Source organism: Enoplosus armatus, chromosome 16 (assembly GCF_043641665.1).
Source record: "Enoplosus armatus isolate fEnoArm2 chromosome 16, fEnoArm2.hap1, whole genome shotgun sequence".
Classification (NCBI taxonomy): Eukaryota; Metazoa; Chordata; class Actinopteri; order Centrarchiformes; family Enoplosidae; genus Enoplosus; species Enoplosus armatus.
Window position 1 is genome coordinate 1,853,883 of NC_092195.1, and position 26,294 is coordinate 1,880,176.

Here is a 26,294-nt window from a genome sequence, read left to right on the forward strand (position 1 = left end):
TCTCTCTCTACGTCCGTCCCAGGTTGAGCAGGCGCACTCGATTAACCCGGGCGAACCATGCAGTGGCTCCTGAAGGTTTTGGCCCTTGCCGTGGCCCTGTGGAGCCCCGCCAGGTGCCAAGGCAGACGGAGGAAAGGGCAGAGGGAGGTCGTCGTCAGCGAGGCCAAAAGTAAGTGGCTCTCCTGTCCTGTGACCTGCACCCCGAGCATTTGTGGTCTTATTGTAAGTGTGCGTTGAGTGTTAAATGGCTTCGTTGTGTGCGGAAAAATAAATGGTAGTCGGTTGAGCTTTACAGGGGATTTAAAGGAGCACGAAAAAAACCCACTTGATTTTCAACATAGTCTGGTGTTTCATCACTCACGCGTACCAAAAATCGTTTCATATTTGAAATGAAACGACCCCAATCATCGTATTTGTTTGTTGTCTCCTGGCGCCTCAGCAAGCGTTAAAGGTCCCATATTGTAGAGAGTGGGGGCCTCCACGTGTTGTTTTTGATTATAAAGCAGCTCCGGGTGCTGTATAAATACTGTGAAAGTGTCAAAAAACGCTCAGTCCACGGAGAAATGAAACTCCTTTTTTCGCCTTTTAAACGAGCCGTCGGGACTTCCGTAAGGTTGTGATGTCACAAATATACTCACGCCACGCCCCCCCGGCAGGTCGGCCGTAAGTTGTTCGGGCCGTGTGATGTGTTGGATGGGTGAAGGGCTTGCTAAAATATGCAGATGCTCTGATAGAAGGTAGTTATAGCACTGCACCAACGGTTGCGGTTCGAATGTAAGCCTGCTGTGTCTTGCCTCCCACCTAGCCCTGATCTGCCCGGTGGAGATCATGTTCCTCGTGGACAGCTCGGAGAAAGCCAAGTCTGTGCTGTTTGAGCGACAGAAGGAGTTCATCCTGCGCTTCAGCACCAAGCTCACGCAGCTCCACTCCGCCGGCTGGCGCCTGCGCCTGCGGCTGGCCGCCCTGCAGTACAGCAGCACCGTGTCCGTGGAGCACAACTTCAGGGACTGGCAGGACATGGACGTCTTCCAGAGCCGGGTGGCCTCCATGGGCTTCATCGGCCACGGCACCTTCCCCGCCTACGCCATCACCAACGCCACCCAGGTGTTCAGCCGCGAGACGTCCCCCAGCAGCCTGAGGGTGGCGCTGCTCATCATGGACGGGACGGATCACCCGCGCAGCCCCAGCGCCGTGGCGGCCGCCGCCGAGGCCAAGCAGCACAACATCAGGGTGTTCGCCATCAGGCTGTCGGGCCTGCCCGGGGACGGCCCCATGGGTGCAAAGCTGCGCTCCATCGCCAGCGCCCCCCCGCAGCAGCACGTCCTCAGCCTCGCCGACAGCCAGCTGGATCACAGACTCTTCAACGAGCTGGTCGGTTTGTGTTAGCTTCACAGATGATGCGTTCAAACCCACTGGAGAAGTGTGTAGACCATAAAAGCATAAAAGCAATGTAGGAGTATGCCGCTGACAGGGTGGACACATAGTTGACGGAGAGGAGGGGGGATGTGAGACAGTTTTGGATTAAGGTCAGGGCACATTCAGACCAAGAATAACACTACAGCGACGAAAGTAGCCTCATTCACTTCAACAGTTTTTGTTTACAATGAAACCTCAGGGTGCCTTTGGACGTAAATGACCGGTTGTTAGGTTTATGATTTCTGCGGGACAGGACAACGACTAACTCTCTGTCTCTCTGTGTCTTTTTTCTTTTCTTTCAGAGCACACTTGTCAAAACTGGGGTAAGTGCAGTATCAACCCCCCCGTGATTACTTGCTCACGTGATGCCACTTTCGGTGACTCTAAAGCCATCATTGCTGATGATTTGGTTTTCCCGCTTGGCTCTTTTCCCCTGCCTTTGTTTCAGTGCCCGCAGCCAAAGACCTGTCGGTGCGAGAGGGGGGAGAGGGGTCACCCCGGAGGCCCGGTGAGTGCATTGTAGCGCGCTCGTTTCATTGATCCAGTGCTATTTCTCCACCAGCCTCTCTGTGCTGACAGCTGTGACACGATCTGAGTTGGACTCATTTATTGATAACATGGTGATATATTAATATATTAATATATTAATCACCACTCGTCCATTGAGGAGTCACATGGGTGATACAGTCGGTGCACCTTGATATATATATATATATATATATATATATATATCACTTCTTTTGGTAGGACTGTGTTGTGTTTTATACCAAATGCACTCGCTGAAATGTCATTGTTACCTTTGTTGGAATTTTCAGATAGATAGAAAGCCAGACAGACAGACAGACAGACAGACAGGTAGAGACACAGAGAGACATATAGATAGACAGGCAGACAGACAGATAGATAGAAAGATAGATAGACAGAGAGACAGACAGATAGAAAGATAGACAGACAGACAGACAGACAGACAGACAGACAGAGAAACAGACAGACAGACAGGTAGAGACACAGAGAGACATATAGATAGACAGGCAGACAGACAGATAGAAAGATAGAGAGACAGACAGACAGATAGAAAGATAGACAGACAGACAGATAGACAGACAGACAAAGAGACAGACAGACAGACAGACAGACAGATAGATAGATAGATAGACAGATAGATAGATAGATAGATAGATAGATAGATAGATAGATAGATAGACAGACAGGTAGAGACACAGAGAGACAGATAGACAGACACACAGACAGAAAGATAGATAGAGAGATAGATAGACAGACAGACAGACAGACAGATAGATAGATAGATAGATAGATAGATAGATAGACAGACAGATAGACAGACAGACAGACAGACAGACAGAAAGATAGATAGAGAGATAGATAGACAGACAGACAGACAGATAGACAAAGAGACAGACAGACAGACAGACAGACAGACAGATAGATAGATAGATAGATAGATAGATAGACAGACAGATAGACAGACAGACAGACAGACAGAAAGATAGATAGAGAGATAGATAGACAGACAGACAGACAGATAGACAGAGAGATAGACAGACAGACAGACAGACAGACAGACAGACAGACAGATAGAAATATAGATAGACAGACAGACAGACAGACAGACAGACAGACAGACAGACAGACAGACGGAGAGACAGATGAGAGACAGACAGACAGACAGACAGGTAGAGACACTGAGAGACAGACAGACAGACAGAAAGATAGATAGACAGACAGACAGACAGACAGACAGACAGACAGACAGACAGATAGACAGACAGACAGACAAAGAGACAGACAGACAGACAAAGAGACAGACAGACAGACATACTGACAAACAAACAGACAGAAAGATAGACAGACAGACAAAGAGACAGACAGACAGACAGACAGAAAGATAGATAGATAGATAGATAGATAGATAGATAGATAGATAGATAGATAGATAGATAGATAGATAGATAGACAGACAGAGAGACAGACAGACAGAAAGATAGATAGAGAGATAGACAGACAGACAGACAGATAGATAGATAGATAGATAGATAGATAGATAGATAGATAGACTTCTGGGTAGTGTGACACTGTTTCTGGATCAGCTTCCTGCCCAGCTGTGGTCGCGTCTGCTGGCCTCAGGTTGACTTCCTCAGCCCCACAGGGCCTGGTAAGCCTCCCACTGTGGCCTGTTATCCCTGGATAGCTGGGGATTCTCGGCCTCCATCAGCAGGTGCGTCTGGCCCTCATCCCGAGGCACTACAGGCAAAAGATGTGAAAGGGCAGGAAATGATTCCCACAATGCAAGTGTAGCAGGTGGCGAGATGGGGCCGGCTGAAAGGGCTGTTTTCACTGGTAGCGCGGCCGAAGAGGGGCCCTTGGAAAGAAGCAAAGGTCAAGGATGGAAGATTAAACATGAGCAAACACACAGGCCGCACTGATCCGAGAACCTGCTGCACTGAGGTGGAGGCTTATGTTGGACAGAGGTTACAGACAGGTCGCACCGAGAATGCCCTACCTCACCTTTGCCTGTACACACACCAGTCCAAACTAAAGAGGGGCCCAAATATTCTCATTCGGCACAACCTCTCCCTTTACTTTCATCTAGGGGAAACCAGGCGAGCCGGGGTCTGATGGAGCTCCAGGTCCAAAGGGATCCCGCGTAAGTCTCTATTGTCCCCGTAATCCAGCGCTGGTAACAGAAAGAATCCATGAAGTGTTGTTTGATGTGCTGTTTTGTCTGGGCTCGGTCACTGTAGGGGGAACCGGGCATTAATGGACGTCCAGGAATGGAGGGCCTTGAGGTAATCACGAATATTTTTTCTCACCCGGATTACAGGTTTTCACGCTATTATACTGTTAAATTCTTATTTTTAGAAGCGCGGAGGGAGCTCCAAATGGATTATATCGACCCTTTTATTACAGCGTTCCTGTTAAGTAATGCAGTCTAGTAAGAAGGATGGGGCCAATTTACCAGACGGGAGTAGTTTTAAAGTCGTAAAGTAGTCACTCTGACCGATTATACCTTTTCAGGTCTCAGGTTGTGTCTCTTTCACGCGTAACGTGTTTAGGAACTAGTGTAACATTTTTGGAAACACACTTACTGGGCTTCCTGATGGGACGAGAAAATGAAAATGAATCTGTTGTCTTTGCAGCAAGTACAGGGGCCAAGAGGCAAGTAGCCTAGCTTAGCGTAATGGCTGGAAGCAGGCGGGAAATGGCTGGCTAAGCTCACTACTTAGCACATTGCAACAATGCAAATTTCCCCGCTGAGGGATTAATAAAGGATTATCTTAAACAGAAATGTCAAATTGACAATTTGTGGGGAGTTATGTGCTGGAGCTATTTCTTGGCCCAGCACTTCTGTGTGGTGGCTCTGGCTGTAGCCACAGCAGGCTGCCAGGTACAGCCGGTGAGCACAGGTTTTGATAAGTCATAGGCACAATGTGGCTCCTGGCGACCTCACTGTGATGACGAGATTATAAAAAAAGTCACTACTTTCACCCAAGAAATAGCTTTTGAACTTGCTGCTTCCCGTCTTTATGCTAAGCTAGGCTAAACAGTTTCACCTCACTCTCTAGAAGAATAAGTGTACTTCCTGAAATTGTTAACTAACTAACTTCATAGGTAAATATAACTGGGTTACCTTTACATGACACCGGATGCATTCTCATCAAGTACTTCATTCCACTAGTAATTAAGATAAGTCTCATGTGACTGTCTAGACTACATAGTTAGAACCATTGATAGAAATGACATGGATTGAATCTAATTTTTTGAACATATAAATCAATTAGCAGAATGTTGGTCTATGACATCTACCGCGCTCCCATTCCATTCCATTCCATCTTGATGTTGGTTGGTTGGTTCACTTTCTATTACAGTAGCATGATGGTTGGTGGGCGGTCTGCTATACATTTTGGAAAATTTGAATGTCATTTTTATTTTCTATAGGGTCGGCCTGGTAGCAAAGGGGAAAAGGTTAGTATTGTTATTTTTGTTATGTTTTTTTTTTTTTTAATCCAATGTTTTATTCATGACGAATCACCACGGCCGACTCCAGGTATGGAAATATCATAAAAGGTATGCAAATTCTTCAACGTATGTATTTTTGAAAGCGCTCTGTGATTTGGACATAAAATCCCATGCAGAAAGATGTTGTCCAGATTAGAACTTTTTTTTTTTTGCTTGAAGCTTCACTTACCTGTATCTTTACTGGTTGTATTTTCCAGGGAGAACTGGGTGAATGTGGCCCCCCCGGTAAAAAGGGAGAACAAGTAGGTTTGATGCATTTTTATTTCCTTAATTGCCGTGATGACTATTTGCCGTGGCCAAGTACTGTGTGTGAATATAGTGACATTGTACTGATGTCTTCCCTTAGGGTGCAGAGGGACCTCCTGGCCCCCGAGGCCCCAGAGGAGAGCAGGTAAAAGTTTTTTTTTTATCCTTTTAACCGACAGTCTTCGCACATAGTGCGTATATGAATGGCTGGGCGGTCTGTTGATATCCCATTGCACACAGAGCCTCAGTTGATGCTTACACACTACAACTGATTGCTGTCTTAGCAAGTCAATTTTGGTAACCGATGTCATTAATATGTACAATGTTTCATAGAGTATGTGATTTAGATTCAAATAGTGAATTCAAACTGTTTATAATTGACAATAAGTAAGTTATTCAGAATCAGAATTATGACAACTCGTCGTAGTTTTGGCTCGACAGCAGCTTGGCTGGACTAACATTTACATGAAGGACATTGAAATGTAAGAATGGAAATCAACCCCAAATAAGCATCTTGACTTTAGTTCTGTCTAATCTCAGGAGGCACAAACTCATTTTTTTATTGTTACTCTATTGTTCTATGACTCCATACCGGCATCAGTACGTCGGTTAAATACTTATATACGAAAAATTCATCCAACAAATCAACTGAGCAGAAATTGCAGGATTGGTTCAACATTTGGGGAAATACACTTGCTATCAATCTCATGTCTGTGTGTTGAGTGCAGAGCCGGAGTCGGGACGTGGTTAGCCTAGCTTAGCATAATGACTAATTCACACTTTGTATGTTCGTTTATTCAATTCACAGACAGAAAGGTAAAAAAAAAAAAAAATTTAAATAGAAAAATGTTTTTTGAACTGTGGACAGAGCCAGGCTAGCTTCTTTATGCTAAGCTAGGCTAACCCCATCCTGATTCCAGCTCTGTGCTCAACACACAGACGTGAGGCTGATATGGATCTTCTCGTCTCACTCTCAGAAAGAAATTGAATATGTGCATTTCCCAAAATGTTGACCCATCCTTGTTGGGGAGGAAAAAAAGTGTGCGGTTCATATTCATTCAAATCCGTAGACTGGAATTTCAGGATGATTTATTGTTGGAGTGGGTGTGCGGGACCTTTAACTGACAACAACCTCCAATATGCGGTACACCTATGAAAGAGAGACATGTTTTAATTAAAAAATGGGATAGAGCTCTTTGAGCTTTCATACCTGAACGGGTGTGTGGTCAAATTGAAAGATTCCTGTGTCCCCCCACATCCGCACTGAAACAATCGGTGCTGCCGTGAAAGCCACACACTCTGGGTCCATCTCCTGCTCCTGCACTTGTGGAATGTGAGCTGTGGATTAGATCTTATCCCCATCCTAATGTAGCCTTTCTAAAGAGGGGAATCCAAGCTTGCAATGTTTGGTTGTAGTCTTTGAGCAGACGTTGTCCCAGAGGATTAGGATTTGGGCACATATTATCCATTCCCTCTCTCCTTAAATGCTTGTTGCCCCCTTCAGCATCGGTAGAACAACAGCAGCCACCGTCAGAGTGCCACTGGGCTTCGCGTCCTTCTAATCTGTCTCCAGTTCCCATGAAATGTACCTACACACGCTGTCAGAAGTTCATTCATGAACCTGTTATACCAAAGTATACACCATCACAGTATTAGTGTCCACCAGTCCTTGAACAGCTTGAACGAGCCTCTGTACAATACAGGATTCTGATGGAAATGGGCTAGTTTGAAGAGTCCAGCAGAGTCCTAACCCTAACCCCTTCCTAGAGGCTTCCCTGCTTCACAACCACCCTGCAACTGGTGGCCTCTGCTCTCTCTCTGTTTGCTATTAATGCGAATGTCATGACATCAGGGTCTCTTTGGATCTGATCTCCAAAGATCTTGTTCTGAGAAGGACAGATAACAAAGCAGAACCTCCATACAAATAGAACTTGCCCTCTCCAACAACTAAAAAGGCAAAGTGGGAGCATTATCTTAGTTTATAGATATCATAAAAGGTGCCAATACAGTGAAATATGTATATCACTAGTTGATGTTGATGTTGATGTTGAAGAGACAATATGAGATTGGTTCAAGAAGAAATTATGAAATAATAGTGTGGATTACAACGATGAATGGACAAAAATGACCCAAATCTCCCAGAGGAGAATAGTACATAGGTAAGAGGTGGAGGGGGTGTAGGGGAGTGGTTTGCACTGTCGCACGGGAGGTAGAGCAGGTTGGGGGTTCCCCCGCTCCCCCCCGTCATGTCGAAGTATCCTGGAGCAAGAACCGTAAGTTGCTCCCGATAGAGGCCAGCACCTTGCGTGGTCTCCATTTAGCCTCTTTAGTATCACTGTTGTCATATTTGCTGGAAATGATTTAGGATGCAAGGAAACTCTTGCTTCCGAGAGAGCGTTGATTGGAGGTCTGTAGAGCAACAAAAGGGGAGTTCTGCTGACCTTTAAACAACTATAAACGGCTACTTTCACGTAGCCATTGGTTTGCAGGCATTTTCACGGTGATGCGAAAATCAGCTTGCAGAAACTAGATACTTGCTTGAGTCAGGTAACCTATCACAGTCAACATTACGCCTGTTATTGTGTGTATATGCATAGCACAGACTTCACAAAACATTCACAATGCATGATACAATTACCATCAATTGGCTTACAAATTGATACATTTTGGCATCTGATGAAAGCCCCTATAGTTTTGACAATTAAATGCTGCATGAATCATGGGCGTACTTGGTTCATTGTGGCTGCTTTTTCACGATACGATGTTGAATCTCTGTGGATTTCTAACATTTTCTGTCACAATTTGTGTGTCAGAGCCTCATGTGGACACAGACGTCCATGTACTCCAGTCACACTCCTCTCTAGATTCCAGCAGAGGGCAGTCACAGCTCACCAACCAGTGCCAGCACAGTTTGATCCCAAATGTTCTACATGTCAAATACATCTTTCATGCATGATTAACAGTTGCAATGAAAAGCATGCTCAGTCCGACTTTCAACTGTGTCTAAGGCGATTTGAAATGAATGGAAAGTAATGTCTGTCTAGAAGGTAGAATCAACGCGACCACTATGCCTTAAAGGGATAAACTGCCTCAAGCGATGTCACCTCAGCCAGTGTTGGTTGGGGCTACAAGACTACAAGTTTGAAAGTGAAAAGAGGGCTGTGGAGGTGGAAAGAAGTGACTTCGCTCTGTAGCCGGATCCTCATGTCTGCTTGAGGCTAAAGGCTCGAGGCCACATTAGCCGCTACAAGCGTTACAGACCCAGATCCTGCAACCGATCTGTCATCAAAACCGTCCACCGTGAGTCCAACAATGCTAAATCGATGGCGGTCTCTTTAAACACTACTACAACATGCTGTGTTAAATGTTAGCAAAGCAAAGCACATGCACGACAGTGGTATCTTTCAGAGCTCTAACAGTGCTAAGATCAGCCTAGCTGTTTTATGTGGTTATCTCTTAGCAATTCTTTTACCACGTCAGGTTTCCATGTGTTCAGTGTCCACTTCTGCATCAGCTTAGCATCTCTTAATCCACAATCCGGGGACCAGGGGTTCAGTCCCTCCTGCTGTGTTAGTCAGTGGGAAGCCGGTGAGGGATCCCTCTGTAATGACTGGCAATTCCATGGGTATCAGAGAAGACACACACACTTTCCAGAGAGTTGGCAGTGACAAGAATGGGGAAATGACCGTTCCAAGACAACAAAAAAAAACAAAAAGCACAACCCTTGCTTTGCCTGTCTTATCTTTGTTTTAACTCACAAAGATTGTCAAATATGCTAAATGTCTTGTAGATCTTAAACCCAAAAGATATCAAGAATATTGACTTGTTCTTAATGTTAAAAATGGTGTAGTTTATGTTTTTTTATATTAAATTAATTGAATGTTATTTATGTAATGTTATTCCCTGTCTCAGGGAACCAGGGGAGGACTAGGAGACCAGGGTCCAGAGGGGCCACCTGGATCTAAAGTAAGAACACTGGCAGTCAGTATGCTCACAGGGTAAAGCTATGGGCACGTTTGTAAGATTTTTTTTCTTTCTCCTAAAAGGGTGACCGAGGACCGAGGGGTGCAGGTGGACCTCCAGGAGATAACGGCATTGGGTTCCCTGGTCCCAAGGTACATTTAGGTTTGGTTTAGTATTTGATTTAATAAGGAACCTTTTCCAACTTACCCATCTGTGGGGAGGACACAGGTGGAAGGTTGTCCTCGTGTATGTATCAGTTCGTCTCTAATCTGTAAACTTTTCAGGGTGACAATGGGAACCAAGGAAGACCAGGCCCTCCTGGACCAATGGGTATTGGTGAACCAGGGACACCGGTGGGTGAAACTACAGTAACTGCTCTTATAGCTGATATATTTTCACTAATACCATCACCGCATCCCTGTGGATTACTTATTTCTCGTGAACGCGACATCTCAGGCATGCCTTGAGGGAATTTCTTCACATTTGGCACAAAGTGATGACATTTATTGCCCAAAAGGTCAAAGGTCAACTTAACGGCGTCATAATGTCCTGGAAAAACTGTTTTGGCCATTATTCAACACCATAACTCAGGAACAGAAGGGGAGATTATGACCACATTTCACAGTTGGCAGGACACTGAATAGGTGGCAATTATAATAAAATAGGATTCAGCCATAATTTAAGAATGAATTGGGCGATACAATGAGCGACACAGTGAGTAAACAGTAACTAGCACGGTACGGGCTTTCCTCCATCTCGTCCATCGGAATCACGTGACTACAAACAACGTATTGGAGCGCGCACAATCAGTTCAACAATGTATATTCACTGGAATCATACATGTGAATCATCAACATGGTGATAACTTCCATTTAGCCAAGAAATACCCTTTTTACCTTTTACTCCATTCCTTCCAAGAATTCCAAGTAGTAGTAGAAACCCTAAAAGTAAAGCCCTCCCAACTGTCATGTCAGTGAACATATCTGCACGTGTGCTAAATACATACACGTAGATAGCAACTTGGGGTAACCAATAACAAAACGTTTCCCTCATAGTCATAGTTTCCTTTTAAATCCAGTGTACTCCAATGCAAACAATGAAAAACGTACTTATGACTCCTAATTATCTTCAACGTGCTGTATATACAAAGGGCTGCGTTCCATCCCAAAAAAGATACCAAACTTTCACTGTGCTATGGGGATGGGTTGAAATTTATGGAAGCAAAGACAGGCCAAAATAATTTAAATTAGAATTTTTATAAGTAACTGTATACCTAACTGTGGAATTGAACTACTACTGAACACTTAATGTTGAATTCATAGCGCTGAAGTATTTTACTTTGAAAACCATCTTCAAAAAACTTCATGTGATCGTCAGATGACCTGATAGTACAGAGGTCTGATCGACCCCGTTCAGGCTCGATTGCTCATCCTTGGTAGCGGTGGTGTCTGAATTTGACCAATCAATTTTAAAGAAACACGAAACCTGAGTTTGAATTTTAGATCTGAATTTATTAATTAATATTTGTGAATTATTATTCATTAATAATATCCTATTATTGTGAGTCCTTAAAATGTTTGTGAAATCTGGACAATTGGAAAAAAAACAACAACAAAACATTTACTATCTTTGTGTTGATGTGTTTAGGGTCCAGCGGGGCCACCAGGGATGCAAGGGCCTCCAGGGTTTCCAGGTGAGGGTCTCCCAGGGCCCAAGGTATGTTCCAGGACTATCTGGTTCACTACAACTGGCATGTATCATTTTGTTTATCCTTTATTTAAAACAGTCTGCAATCACATATTTCTTACAGAATATGACATATTAAAGATTTAAAACCATAGGTTTAGAAAATCCTAAACCAGACTGACCCAATCAGAATTTATGTGGGAGGTATTCAAATGTAACTGCCCCAATAGCCTGTGACAGGTAATTACTGAATTAAAAAAAGAGAATATATGTGTCAGTCTTAAATGTCAATGTGTTTATTCTTCTTACAGGGTGGCAGGGGGTATGAGGGTCCCAAGGGCAGCCGTGGACCTCCAGGCGTCGGATACAAAGGTGATAAGGTACGGTTAACTGTTAAAACATGGTTGGCATTGCAGACACGTGTATAGTGAAAAGCTGTGATGCTGTAAAGGATATCTGACCTCTCACCTGTCTGACTTTTCAGGGGAACACAGGAGCCCCCGGGCTGCCCGGTTTGGTGGGGTTTCCAGGGGCGGGTATCCAAGGAGAAAAGGCAAGGCCAATGAATTACTTAGGAATTTGCTTCCCATGTTTATCCTTTATTTGTTTCATGGTAGCAAGTGAAGAGAATCTTAGATGTTACAACCGATACCCCCACCCAACGCAGATATCACATTGAGTGACGGCTGTTCTACGACCTAACCTTTAGGTTTTCGAACGGACTCCCAAAATCTACACGCAAGACCGCTTTAGCCTGCTTAGGAAGTCTGGTTACGTTCCCGGAATATCACAACACTAGGGCCTATATAGTTGACTATGTGCCAACAACCGGAAGGAAAAGATCAATACTAGGGGAGGTCCACACGGAAGGGTGGCGGACACTCACCTGGTTTCACACTGGGAAATCCCTCCCTGTGTCCCAACTATTCAGAAAACTTCAACCTTAACACCAAACATGATCCTATAGCAGCAACAACCACCAAACATTCGACAGCAGCAGCAAAACATCAGACAACTGAGTTGAACCTATTCAACATGTCCTTCCATGTTGAACATCATAATATATACATAGCAGCTTTCTTAGAATTCATCGATCAAAGCCAAATGATTATCTATTGTCGGCATATCTCAAGGAGAGGAGTCTTCTTACCTGAGGGGGGCTACTTAGATGATCTCAGAGAGGAGCAACACAGGACTTTGGTTGGAATGTACAAAGTACAACCCAATTTTATTGGAGTTTTATCAAAAAGAGTAAATGGATACAAAATGCTCAAAAAGAAGAAAATATAACAATCAAGTAACAAAGTCTGACAAACAACCAAGGCAAGAGCCCAGGCAGTCAGTCAGTCAGAGGTGGCAGGTCTCTGGCACACCGGTCTATTGTTCTGCATTCCCTTTTATAACCCTTGCCCCCTCTTCTTGGGGGTTGGGGAGGTCATTTTCTAAGAAATACATCGTTACTCTTCATTGACAATACAATGACTCGGATACAACACGGGTGGAACACTCAACACAAGGTTCATTCATTGTCATTTGAATGAAGTGGGGAGTGGGGAGGATAAGTCGAGGAGTCTCACAGCCTGTAGTCTGGTGGGACGGCAGCGGATACTTTGCCAGACAGTAGCAGGGTGAACAGGCTGTGGCTGGGGGGGGGGGGGGGGGGGGGTTGGTATTGTCTTTAAGAATCCTCAGAGATATCACTGATGGTTGCTAGATGGGTACCAATGATGTTCCGGAAATGCGTGATGACCATGACAGGTTCTCTGTGATGCTGATTCCCAGCAACCTAAAACTGTTCACTTGCTCCCCCCTCAGCTCCACTGATGTAGACAGGGGGTGTGTGTCTTCGTCTCCTTTTTCCTAAGGTTAAGGACAGGAGATGTAGCAAAGAGGCAGCTACCAGCCGCCACATCTGCAAGTGCCGCCATCTTGGAATGTTGTGTAACTACTATCTTAAATTCTGATGTTTCTCTCTGGCTTTAGGGGGACCAAGGGCCAATTGGGCCTTCTGGTCCCAGAGGACCTCCTGGACTGGGTATAGTTGGACCAAAGGTTAGTAGCAGAATATCGGTAGAGAGTTGACACTGTGGCTTCTGTATTATTTTTGACTGACACGTTTAACAGACATTTGTGATTTATAGACATTCATGAGAAAGACGTGGACAATATACATTATGATAAGTGGCTTTAAAGCAAGTAACATTTGAAAGAAGAAGTAAGACGGTCTTCCTCTTGCAAATGTTCCAAAAGCTACTGAGTCATTTTCCTGATCCCGTAATACACTACGTTTTAACATTTACTATTAGTGGTGGAAGAAGTACTCAGATCCTTTACTTCAGTAAAAGTAGCAATACCACAGTGTACTTAAAAGTATCAAAAGTAAACTCATAACTTATGGAGCCCCCAAGGTGCCAAATTATTCTTATTTTTAATTATAAAAAATAAAGATTTACCTGAGGACAACTATGGAGCACTAAAAAAAAACCCAATGCAGCTTTAAATTGCTGGTCGTCTGATGCGACTTTCAGCCAGTGATTTGTGTTTCTTCCCCAGGGTGACCAGGGTTTCCCCGGAGAGCCTGGGCCTCAGGGAGAGAGGGGTGTCGGGGAGCCGGGACCAAAGGTAAGACAACCAAACCCCCCTGCTTGAATAAAGCATGTTCAGTAGAATAGAACAGTGGGGCCTAGACGGTTTTGAGTTCATGTGTGGTTTTCCAGGGGGAGCCAGGGCCTGATGGGGCTGCTGGGATACCTGGCATTCCTGGTGAGGATGGAGCAGTTGGGTCTAAGGTGAGTCAGTGACTGCAGGTCCCCCAATTAGTTACTTTCTATATTTTGGTTTGGGTAGTCATAGCAACTGTCTTTAACAACTTGTTCCACTTGTTGTTGCTACAAGGAAGCGCTCCGACTCCTTTGTTTTGTTTTGTTACCGTTATAATAGTTATGGGGACTGGTCAAAGCCTTACGTCCCACCATTTGGCGGCCGCTATGGGACTAACAAAACAACTCCACTGCCAGTCAACCACAGTGAGACACCTTTTAAAACAACCAAAGCCATGGGATTTATTACATAAAGACATATGAACGACCAAAATACAAAATACAAACAACAACCAAGACAACCAAGATGGCACAAAGTTAAAAGAAAAGCCACACAAAAATCCCAGGCTGAGAGGCAGCAAGCCTGGCAGTCCCCATGCCAGAAGCTGGTTTAGGATCTTTCAAGTACCTCCATCTCAGGCCAGGTGCACCTGGTTGAGGAATCAGATGTAGCACCCGGGCAGAGCTAGAGAAGGCAGAGGGAGAACCATTTGGTTGGTTACACTATCAGACCCCACAGTCAAGATGTACCACGACATGGTCTCTGTAAACAAAAAAAAGAGCCACTTGAGGGAATTTGAAGTTATTTTCAACACGTCATAGCGCAATAGTGGAATATGCGTTTGATTCTTTATTTTTAAAGCATCCACAAAAGCCGGGTGCAGTGAATAACTTCCATAAAAAATAAATACACTGGTAGAATAGGGGCCCCTTAAGAAACCACTGACCTATATGACCTCTAGCTCCTCAGTCACCTGAACGCTCAATAGCAACGCAGACTAGCTGTTGAGCCACTTGACAAACGTTTGACCTGCTGTTTGCTCCAGGGAGAGATGGGGTTGCCCGGTCCGCGAGGCCTAGAGGGAGCGCCAGGCAAGAGCGTCCACGGTGAAAAGGTAATCTTTAATCTGTGCTGACTTGGAGGATATCCTGATTGCTGTTTGCTCGCCATGAAGAAATGTTGCTTTGTTTTAAGAGCCCTTGCATGTGGGTTTCCGGAACATGCAAGCTGTAAAAGCACAGGCACCGTACCGTATGCAAACAGTGACTTAGAATTCAAAGTGGTTTAAGGTACATATTTACATACCTGCACTGACGGTTCATTGACGTGGGCATGTACACGCAAAGGTGACTAACTGAATTATTGTATTCAATTCAGTTTTATTTATATAGAGAAACAGAGAGAGAGAGAGAGAGAGAGAGAGCATACAGTTCCACAATGCAAGTTCCACAAAGAGATGTATAGTAATGGTAATGGTAGTGGTAATAATGTTAATATTAATGAAACAATATAATAGTACCTTCCTGTTACAGTGGCAGAGATGTATGACGTCATGTGTTTTTCCACAGGGAGACAGAGGTGACCGTGGGCCGAGGGGACTGTCAGGGTCTCCAGGCCCAGTTGGACCTGCTGGAGCTAAGGTATGTTAAGTATAGGTTAACCCCCCCCCCCACACACACACACACACGCCCCCCCAGTAACCTAGTGCTGTCAGGTTCACGTCTGCTCACTGTGGGTGGGGAGGTCAGGTTCAGGTAGCTGTCGCAGTAGCGCAAGAGGTTTAAGATCAGGTCACGTTTAATGGTCCACTGGTTAGTTTATGTAAGGGTCTCGGTTCAGAGTGTTTTAAGGGTAGTCCCGCGGGACAGCTGGAAACCTCCGCAGACTAGTTTTTTTTGTTGTTGTTTCTTTACCTCCAGTTTGTGCACATGAATGACGTTGGGGTGGTGTGGACAGCTGCCTGCTGCTGGAAACAAGGTTGATGAGGGCAGTGAAAAAGTCACGCTGTGGGCTGTAAAACCAAAAGAAGGAGCTGAAAGACATTAAAAACGATCTGCGGAGCTGTGGGGAACTAGGAAGCCCCCCCCCCCGCCACCACCACCACCATCATCAGGTGGACACGAGCACGACTCCAAATGAACGCTCATTTTGCTGGATGGGTTAAATAGACAACTGTTCGCTTGACACACTGGCCATATAACAACTTCATCAGGTGATGACACCCCAGATGTTGAGTTTTCAGCTTGTTCTGCTGCCCCCACCTCACCTCCACCCAGGGTCTCCCCCCCCCCCCCCCCCCCCATCCTGGGTGACACATGGATAAGATAACCCAAAAACAACTAAAATAAAGAGTAGAAAAATAAATAAGTAAGGTATACATATACCTACATATATGCACATACACGCATATATATACATACATACATACATACATATACACAAATATACACGTACAAACACATGGACACCAAGGGCTGCCTAGAACAGTAGGAAAATGCATTCAAATGGATCTTTAGCTGCTAGATGCTCCACTGCGTTCACTAGCTAGTTGCTAACGTCGGCTGTCTGCTGTCTGGAGCTGGGCAGGAAGTGGACGAAGAGGAACCAAACCGAAGCAGGCCTTGAAAACAACGCCTTTCAAATTACGCATAGTCATTTGATCCATCGTTGACATAAAAAACACTGACCCATAGCAGCTTTAAGTATTTCCAATCCACAGGTTCAGTGCAAGACCTTCTGAAATAGTGGTGTAGTTCATATAGCATTACGTCATTCTTTATCAGATACTTGCGGTTAAAGGGCCACATTTTAATAATGAACACTGGCAAAAAAAGATCACCCGTATGCAGCTTTGATAGAACATGTGGCTTAAGTTAAGCTGTACTGGTGGAAGCCTCCCGAGACAAATGGTTTTGTTCTGCGTTTGAGAAGAGACAAATGTCCGCTTGCATGGTCTTGGCACAAGCTTTTACTGTATCTGCTGGCAGCTCAATGTCTTGACATTTTTACCTTTTGACTCTTTTGTTTCAGGGAGAGCCCGGCAGCCCAGGAATGGTGGGCCTACCTGGACCCGCTGGGCGTGGTTTACTGGGACCAAAGGTGATGACACCCAATAAATCGACCAACGCACACACGCGCACCCATACTCAAACAGAGCGACATACCTGAGCGACAAGCTTAGTCTTGCTAATTTGCATTCACCAATTGTTTGTAAGGCGTTAAACGTGACCCCCGGCAGGCGCATTCTACCAAAGGCCAGTAACATTTTAGTCGTCAGCCTCATTGCTGTGATCGAGTGATGGTCTGTCCATTGTAAAACGTCCGTAAGACACTGCACACTCACTTCCTGTTTGACCTTTGCTTTCACTTGTGTGTGAGAATATAAGCCAAATGAATGTAAAGTAGTGCTATGGCCCAGATGCTGTTGAGCAATGAGTTTGGGTCTGACCAACTTAAAGGCGCCCTGTGGAATTTTTCTTGTAAACAACAAAACAAAACCTGACCAAAAGAATTATGTTTACATTTACTGTTACTCACTAAAACACGTTGTAACACATTTCCTTCTTCATAAATCACGACCAAAGCCGATTTTTTTTTGAACATTTCAGTTCCTGTATTGTTTAAATTAATGTTTGCTAGCTAGCAGACCCCCCCCCCCTCCCCGCCACCTAGCGCCACCTGTCAGTCAGTGGATTGGAGTGAAACCATTGGCAGGGCTATGTATTGAATATGTCATATTTTTTTTTTATTTCTGTGCTGTTTATGTTGTCATACCAGCCTGTAACACAATTTGTGGTGGACAATCCTTGAGCAGTAATACCATAATGTAAAAAAAAACTTAGTTACAAGTAAAAGTCCTGTATTCAGAATGTTGCATAAGTAAAAATACAGGGGTATTATCAGAAAAATCTACGTATAAAAAGTAAAAATGCTCATTGCCATAGGTATTATTGGATTGCTACTACAGATGTATTAACATTTATGCTGCATTTTATTGTTGTAGTTGGTCGAGATGGAGCAAATTTGATCCGCTTTATATATATATTTGTTGAGTAGTGTATTCTATAACAGTGCATCATTTATAAGAAGATCATACAGTATGTTTCGTGTGTAAAATCACAATCTGTAAAGAAACTAGTAGCTCTAACTGTAAAGTAAATGTAGTGGAATAAAGAATACAATATTTCCATCTGAAAAGTATTATTATATTGAAATATAAAGTAGCATAAATTGAAAATACTCGAGCAAAGTATGTCAAAATTATACTTAGATACAGCTGTTGAGTAAATGTAATTTGATTTAGAGCAATGACTGTAGAGTCCTGATATGTATCACAAAACACAATTTTAAAGCGGTTCATAAATGAATAAACTGTATTGCTTATATTATGGGCCAGTCAGTGTCCATTAATAGGAATAATAGTGAACTTTGTTGTTCACTTGTCAAAACAACAGGGAGATCCTGGGCCCGTAGGACTGATTGGACCTGTTGGAGAACCCGGAGTAGGAATCATTGGGCCGAAGGTAACATGAACATAGAATATGAGTGTTATACAAGCTGATGTCTCATATTTGTTTTGATATCTTTCCCAGCGCTCAGGTCTCGAGACATAAAGTAATTATGATGTCGGACATACTGTACCTTTCCCAATACTTTCATAATGTGGTGTGGATTTTCATGTCACATTTTGTAATATGTGCAAGTCAGTGTATTTGACTGTTCCTCCGTCAGGGAAACAAAGGAAATCCTGGACCTGTGGGGCCACCAGGAATGAAAGGAGATGGTTTCCCAGGACCACAGGTGAGAGGAAACAGGTGTAATTGAATGATGCTCATATTCAAGGCATAACAAACAAAGGTTTGGCAAATTGACATTTTTCACGTCATCATTAGGGGCTGCCTGGCTTACCGGGAGTGCAAGGAGAGATGGGGCCTGAAGGGAAAGGACTACCTGGACCTAAGGTGAGGCACAGGTGTTACTTCGTGAAGCGAGGGAAAGCCCTCAGAGGGACATTCGCTGAGGCAAATGGGAACTTTAGTGCCATTCAATATACTAGAGTGAGACAATGGGATTTTTCACAAATCATTTTGGAATATTTCTACGCAATAGCCGCAGCATGCTATTAGCCTGAAACTTAGCTTTATAGCAGGCCACCCACTGGAACGAAGATTGCAGACTTATATTGTCTGTGATACGGACTGGACGTTAAGAGACAAAAGCAGAAATAGAACAAACAAAAAAGAATTAGTGGGCTGCATAAGTAGGACGAGTAGAGGAAAGTATTTTTAGTCCGAGTTGTTTTGTCTGTTTTATGTGTCAGGGTGACAGAGGCTTACCGGGGGTGCTGGGGCCATCAGGTCCTCCTGGAATTGGACTTTATGGACCGAAGGTCAGTGTGTGTATATACAGTATGAAGGGAGTTAAGCAGTTTCTATTGTTCTTGTAAACCATATTCTCTTCATATCGTAATGATATGAGCCTTATAACTTGACAATTGCTGTAATGTATTGTATTCCCAGGGCTCTACAGGACAGCCTGGTCCACCAGGCCTGCTAGGGCCTCCAGGAGAGGGCATCCAGGGACCAAAAGTAAGCAATAAAAAACACTTGACAAGGCTGGTATGGTGTCAGACATGACAGTGGGATCACAAATGTTTTCCAACTATATCATGTTGTTGGTACTTGTTTTTGAGGATTCAGCACCCAGCTATGGCGAGGCAGACTGTGTTGATCCATTATCTTGTCCTGCAACAATGACCATTGTCCCCTCTTGAGTCGTTAGCCTGGGCTGTTACATCCAATCAAGCAATCAGTCTGTGGTGTTTCACTCCATGGACAAGATATGATTGATATGTATATATGCTGATGATACCTTATAATATTTACCATTTCATTCATATTTATTCTTAGGGAGAGCCCGGGTTTCAGGGCCCATTGGGCCCTCGGGGGGCACCAGGAGATGGCCTTCCAGGGGACAAGGTACAAACAATACAGCTGCTGCATGTGCCAATGGTTGCATGACCTGAGACATATTGCCTCTGATTACCAGTGCTCCAAATTTGCTGTGATAAAGAATGCTTTCACACACTCAGGGTGACAGAGGGATTCCTGGAGACCGGGGAAAGAAAGGAGATAAGGGAGACTATGGAGAACCTGGATCTACTGGGCTGATGGTAACATAGCATGTCCCATCTTGGAAACACAATGCTTCATGGTTTATATGATAATCTCCTAAACTGTCCCTAAAAAAAATCTGTGAATGATTTGTTTTTGGGACATAGTTTCTTTTTCTTCTTTTAGGCACTGATATCTTCCCTTTTTCATGTAAAATGGAACAAATATATTATATACAGGTTCCAATCAGCCGTTTTCAGGCCAACACAATCATCAAGTTAATGTCATCAGGGTCAGCTGGTCCAAAAACTGATAACCAATTAGGTCCTATCCTTTATCCTTTAGTCCTCTGTATTTGTAGGATTTGAACATTTCTGACTTTGGTGACTCCGAGTGGTAGTAGATAGGTTGGCAGAAAGCAATGCACACCACTAAAACTGACCAACAGGAGATAAAATCACACTGTTATGATTGTGTCATGTTCAAGTTCAAGTTCTTTATTATCATATGCTCGACAATTACTGTCAAGCAGTCATTGGCAATGACAGTCTCAGTTCTCAGGCTCCCTCCAACAATGCTCATACAGTTTGTATATGCACAATACATGCAAGGCTGTACTAATATAGACATAAAACAATGTAATTGGACAGGGCTGGATCACGCAGCTAAATCAAATTGTCACCAGTGTTTACTTGTCAGAGAACTACAACAAGTCATCACATTTTCAGCAACTTAATTTAGATTTTGAGCATTTTTCAGATTTCCTTGAAATTTAGTTAAAAATTTGTCCTAAATCTGGAAGTCCCACTTTGAGATATGAGTATTTTCAGTCCTAGGTTGACTTTCAGCACAATTCCTAGGAGCGATTCTGAGACGCTTGATAAATACAGGCCTTGAAGGTCTCTATTAGCTCTGTTGGCTCATAGAATGCTAACATTGCCCCCCCAGCACTCGGTAGAGCAAGAGGCTAAAACTTAGTTGCTGATCCGTTTTTTATGAAATTTTCAGAAAATAGATCCAAGTACTTTGTAATGTTTGATGCTAATTGACACCAGTATATATCAGCTTACCTTACATAAGGTTACTTCCTAATCTGAGCTTCATTTTACAGGGGAGAACAGGAGAAAAGGGGGAACCAGGACTGACGGTGAGTGAAGTGACTGGCACAAATGACACTGAATTCTATATCTTAACATTAAAATTAAAGACCCGTTTGGTCTTCTTTTTTTCCTGTACATAGAGAGAAGAGGTCATCAGGATTATAAGAGAAATCTGTGGTAAGTTATGCGTTCTATCAGCGTTTTGCAGCCGTACATTCCTCAGTCATTAGAAATCTTTTTTTGTATTGCTTAGTTGGGAGCTAATTTGTCTAATGAATGTAAATTAAGTTGACTAAACCTCTTATGATATAATGCAATCCCACTAAAAGAATGCTTTGAAACGTGCCATGGAGTTGAGTGAAGACAGCAGCTACTTAAGTAGTAGTACGAACTGAAGATGCAGTATTTATTGCAGGCCTGTTTCAGTGTATTTTGTTCCATCAGGTAAGATTCTGAACTGCACAGCGATAGTACTTGATTTCTCTTTGTTGCTCAGGCTGTGGTGTCAAGTGCCAAGAGAGCCCTCTGGAGCTGGTGTTTGTGATAGACAGCTCTGAGAGCGTGGGGCCAGAAAACTTTGAGCTGGTGAAGGACTTCGTGAACGCTCTCGTCGACCGGGTGTCGGTGAGCGGAGAAGCCAGGCGGATCGGCGTGGTGCTCTACAGCCACGTGGACATGGTGGTGGTCAGTCTGCAGCAGCAGTCCAGCCAGGACGACGTCAAGGCCGCCGTCCGGAAGATGCCCTACCTGGGTGAGGGCACCTTCACGGGCAGCGCCATCCACCGAGCCAACCAGCTGTTCAAGGCCTCGCGGCCCGGCGTGAGGAAAGTGGCGGTGGTTCTAACGGACGGGCAGGCCGACCCCCGGGACATTATGCAGTTTGAAGAAACAGCTACAGAGGCCCATGCAAAGGGGACCGAGATGTTTGTTATAGGAGTCGCGAACAAGACCGATCCTCTCTATGAAGAGTTCCGGGCTGAGATGAATGTGATTGCTTCTGATCCTGATGAAGAGCACGTCTACCTCATAGATGACTTCAGGTCCCTTCCAAGTAAGCAAACAATGTTTGTCTCACAGTTCAGATAAACATCGACCACACTGCTGACTATTGGTTTCCTATAACAAGCCCTTCAAACCTAATCAAGGTGGACCCTCTGGGGCTTTCAGTATATCCTTGTAACTTCGGATCTCGCCTCATAATCATATTTCAAATGTACACATCGATGCAGCTGCAGATTCACGAAAATGTAAAGAAACACAAGCTAAACAGGGCTCAGATTAAGATAACTGCAAGGGCTCACTGAGAAAGTATGATGGAACCAAAAACCCATAGCACATTTATTCCAGAGTATCTTTTTTTAGTTTTTGTCCTTTTTAACATCTATATTTACATGTTGTATCCTTGGTTACACGCGGAATCTGAAGGCTGTGTGCAGAATGTGCTGGCATAATACTGTCATAACTGTTGTCGCCAAGTGGCATTCAGGTGATAGGGTCACTGGTCGGTTGATCCATGAGAAGATATAGTCCACTATCTCACGGTAGTTTGATTCAGTAGCTCAGACAGTCAAGGGGGTCGTAACTTGCATCAAGCATGTCATGTTTGCCACCGGCAGCCTTTAAATATTATTCATCTAGCCAACCTATTATGATTAATAATAATTCCCTATCATTTCATGTGACGGGTACAACCGGGTTACCTCTCTGTTGGTTTTCACGCAGCTCTGGAAAGCAAAATACTGAGTCGGATTTGTGAGCCGGACGACACGATGGCGTTTCTGCCAAACTCTGTCTTTCCACCTGCTGAAATCCACCCAGAGGCTCCAGAAGACGGCCGCTCCAGAGTGTTCCCGGATGAGGAGAACGTACAAGTAATTCTGCTTTTGTCTCTTTTGGGAAAATAGATGGATAGACTCACTTACTTGGGGAAAAAAGAAATACTGTTTAACCTCAACAGCTGGCCTCAGTTGAACCACCTTGGTGACAACAAGTCCCCACGTAGGACTGCTGGGACGGGGGAAGACTAGCATTACTTGACTGATGGAGGGGGCCCAGCTAGCACTAGCGCTAGCACGCTACTTTTAGCTATGCTTGCTGCTGCCCTCAGCGCGCTGCTGGGTTGGCATCGCTCCCACAGGTTAGATACCATCCTGGCACAGTCCAGGAAATAGTTAGGACCATAAAATCGATTTAATGTTGGCATATAATTAATTATTTAATACATTTTCCGCATCCTCATATTGTACTCTCTCTTTTTTCCCTTTTTATTTTTATCTAAACTAAGTTTTATGAACTGTCTGAACTAGGAAAATGAAGCTTTATAAATCAAAACAACTGAGTTGTCTTTGCAAGGCTATACCTCTCTGACATGGGTCAAAGAATAATCAGTTCGGACTGGGACACTCATCTGGGGGCCATAAATATAACATTTCATGGCAATGGAGCCAGTCTGGACAGACCTGTTGGTGAAAAAAAGCTGACATGATGTCCAGCTGCTAATTTCTCTCAAACTAGTCTCCGTGAGTTGATTTTCATAGTTTACAGGAAAGAGTGCATTGAGAAATATATGTTATGTAACGGTGTGTCTGATCCGAGCACCTCCCCCACTTCCACAGGTCGAACTCCCGGCGGAGACAGCGACAGCCCCGACTCCACAGTCCCACGAGTCCGGTCGGGCCGACGAGAACCTGATTGACGCCAAACTGTTTGCGGAGCCCTGGAACGAGCTGCCGGACATCGCGTTCGCATCTCCCGGCGGCATGGGGCAGCAGGGCCCTGGGGTAACCTCCATGGTGGGTCCTCAGACTCCAACTGACTGGCTGTACGAGGCAGAGAGCACGCAGGCTCCGGTCAGCCCTCCTCGTCCTCCTCCTCCCTCCCTGACGGACTCAGGTAAAACAAGCAGGAACTGCAACAGATGAATATCGCTGACAGCTCAAGAGCCACACCTTGGACAAATGTCAACGCAGCATCGTTATTTCATCGTTTTGATTTTCCTGTTAAGTGCATTGCCCACAGCCACATGGCAAAAAAAACACGGGAAAGTTGTGCAACACATCATGAGGCCGCTTATCACATCTTGTGTTTGATTTGGTTCTTGCCGCCTCCCTTTCTCAAATATTTCCCTTTTGTTAGTCAGGGGCAATGAGCAGTAATGAACAATAATATAGAAACCAAACATACCCTTTGAAACTTAAACTGTCCAACCCTTTGGAACCTCAAATACAAATGTGACGTACTTCTATTCTACTTGAGTATTTCCTTTAAATGCTACTTTGTCCCACTATATTTCAGGGTAGTATGGTACGTAAAGTATTCTCCACTCCCTTTATCTGACAGCTACAGTTATAGCTGCTTTTTAGATTGAGATTTTATATCAAATATGAAGCGTTGTTGCATATGAAACAGTCAAAACATAATGTAACTCTGGAAGTTGCTACCTTTCGTATTTTATGAGTACATTTTGTTTCCAATACTGTAAAAATGCCAATGCCGGACTTAACTTGTAATGGACAGCTGTACCCATTGCACCCTTCTTGTCCTTTCAGATGAGGGGTGCAGTCAGCCTCTGGACCCAGGCCCCTGTCGACAGTACGTAGTCAAGTGGTACTACGACCCAGAGGCCAACGCCTGCGCCCAGTTCTGGTACGGAGGCTGCCAGGGCAACGCAAACAACTTTGAGACTGAGGCCAACTGCAGGAGTTCATGCGTCTACACGTAACAGAATATATTTGGAGAAAAAGGGGTATGTGTGCAAAGCCAACATGCTCGATCGGAACGGCGTCACTGAGGAACAGCACGGACTGATGACGCAGGCTTTACTGTTTGACCGGAAGCTCAGGCCAGCAGCTGCTGCCGTGGTCCCACTCTGTAGACCGCTGCTGCAGGTGAAAGAGACCGTGGACCTCCTCACTGTGTGTCTCAGGCTACGTTCGCACTGCAGGTGGGCCCGCTCAATTCTGAACCGCTGCACATGTACTATCTGTCTGATCCTTTTGGACCTGCTCTGGGATGCACACCAACTCAAAACCAGTACAAGCTGACGGGAGCATCCCTGATGCAAATCATTTTATCTTCCCTTTCGCTTTCCTTCTATTGTTGTTACTTACTCAGCCCTAATTCGTCTTCACACTGGACGGAGAAACCAGTCCCGGAATGTCCACGGATTGCCTTGGCGACTGGTCCGGCCCAAGAAATAGTCCGGCGCGTCAACCCCTGCGACGTACAGATTAAACAAACAAGAGAGAACGCGTTAATAAGTGAACTTTAAAGGTGCCGGTAGGTACATTTTTGTGACCTTTAGACAGAGCCAAGCTAGCTGCCCTGCAGCCCTCCAGCCTTTATGCTAAGCTAAGCTAACCTAACCAGCTCCTGGCTGTAGCTTCATATTTACTATACAGACTATGCAGCATATACATTGTTTGTCTGTTACTATGGCAACCCATTTCTGAATTACGTACAGTTGTGTCTAAATCTGCTCAGTTCAGCCATACATTGCAGTGTGAACTACTTCATGAGAAGAGCTCAGAGCACAACATCAGAATTGAGGCATTCAACACCTGCAGTGTGAATATAGTCGACTGTACGTACTGTTGTTACAGATGTAGTTTATGGACGTGTAACATCTGTCTCGTTGTGTATGATGTTTGTAGGTGTTGTCCACGAAGCAGCGGTGCCTTTAGGAGCATCGCGATGACTTAACACACTGTGTATTCTTAACCTGGTATTTTCACGTTACGTCGTAGCTACTTCAGTGTTCATTTCTTAAGCTCTAGTTGTTTTAGTTCACCTTAACAAAATCTATTAACCTACGTTGTGATGAATGTTGTAAGGAAAGAGACACACTTGACTGTAAAATATCACTGTTTTATTGTTTAACACCGTTAAAAAAAAAAAAAGCGCCAGAAGGAATTGTAAACTTAGAACGTGGTAGTTAATCAAAATGAACTCTTTTTTTTTTTTTTGTTCCAATAAATAAAATATAATTTCTTAAAGATCGCTTTCTAGAGCTTGATTTCAAGAACGCTTTTCAAAAGTGCAACACAGAGATATGACGTACAACATCGAGTACACACAGCTGGCGCATGTAGTCCTGCTGATCCGAGGCCTCTGAAGAACGTGTTTAGACTGT

The 26,294-nt window shown here is 44.2% G+C and overlaps 1 protein-coding gene across 1 annotated transcript; it reads left to right on the top strand.

The window, feature by feature from the left end:
• Positions 1 to 57: 57 nt before the first annotated feature.
• On the top strand, positions 58 to 24,884 carry col28a1a (collagen, type XXVIII, alpha 1a). Its single transcript, XM_070921729.1, has 34 exons — positions 58 to 169; positions 806 to 1,371; positions 1,719 to 1,739; positions 1,865 to 1,924; positions 4,028 to 4,081; positions 4,179 to 4,223; positions 5,374 to 5,400; positions 5,652 to 5,696; positions 5,801 to 5,845; positions 9,613 to 9,666; positions 9,747 to 9,815; positions 9,948 to 10,016; positions 11,311 to 11,379; positions 11,661 to 11,729; positions 11,834 to 11,902; positions 13,333 to 13,401; positions 13,903 to 13,971; positions 14,067 to 14,138; positions 14,996 to 15,064; positions 15,519 to 15,590; positions 16,981 to 17,049; positions 18,405 to 18,473; positions 18,682 to 18,750; positions 18,843 to 18,911; positions 19,271 to 19,339; positions 19,470 to 19,538; positions 19,860 to 19,928; positions 20,042 to 20,122; positions 21,175 to 21,210; positions 21,304 to 21,340; positions 21,660 to 22,214; positions 22,886 to 23,034; positions 23,779 to 24,055; positions 24,712 to 24,884. Exons 1-34 carry the CDS (start codon positions 58 to 60, stop codon positions 24,882 to 24,884), a joined length of 3,516 nt encoding a protein of 1,171 aa, XP_070777830.1.
• Positions 24,885 to 26,294: the final 1,410 nt, after the last annotated feature.

Coding starts and splice junctions, on each gene's coding strand:
- col28a1a (XM_070921729.1), top strand. CDS start 58: ATGCAGTGGCTCCTGAAGGTTTTGGCCCTTGCCGTGGCCCTGTGGAGC. Junction 4,224..5,373: donor CAGGAATGGAGGGCCTTGAG/GTAATCACGAAT, acceptor TATTTTCTATAG/GGTCGGCCTGGTAGCAAAGG. Junction 11,903..13,332: donor CGGGTATCCAAGGAGAAAAG/GCAAGGCCAATG, acceptor CTCTGGCTTTAG/GGGGACCAAGGGCCAATTGG.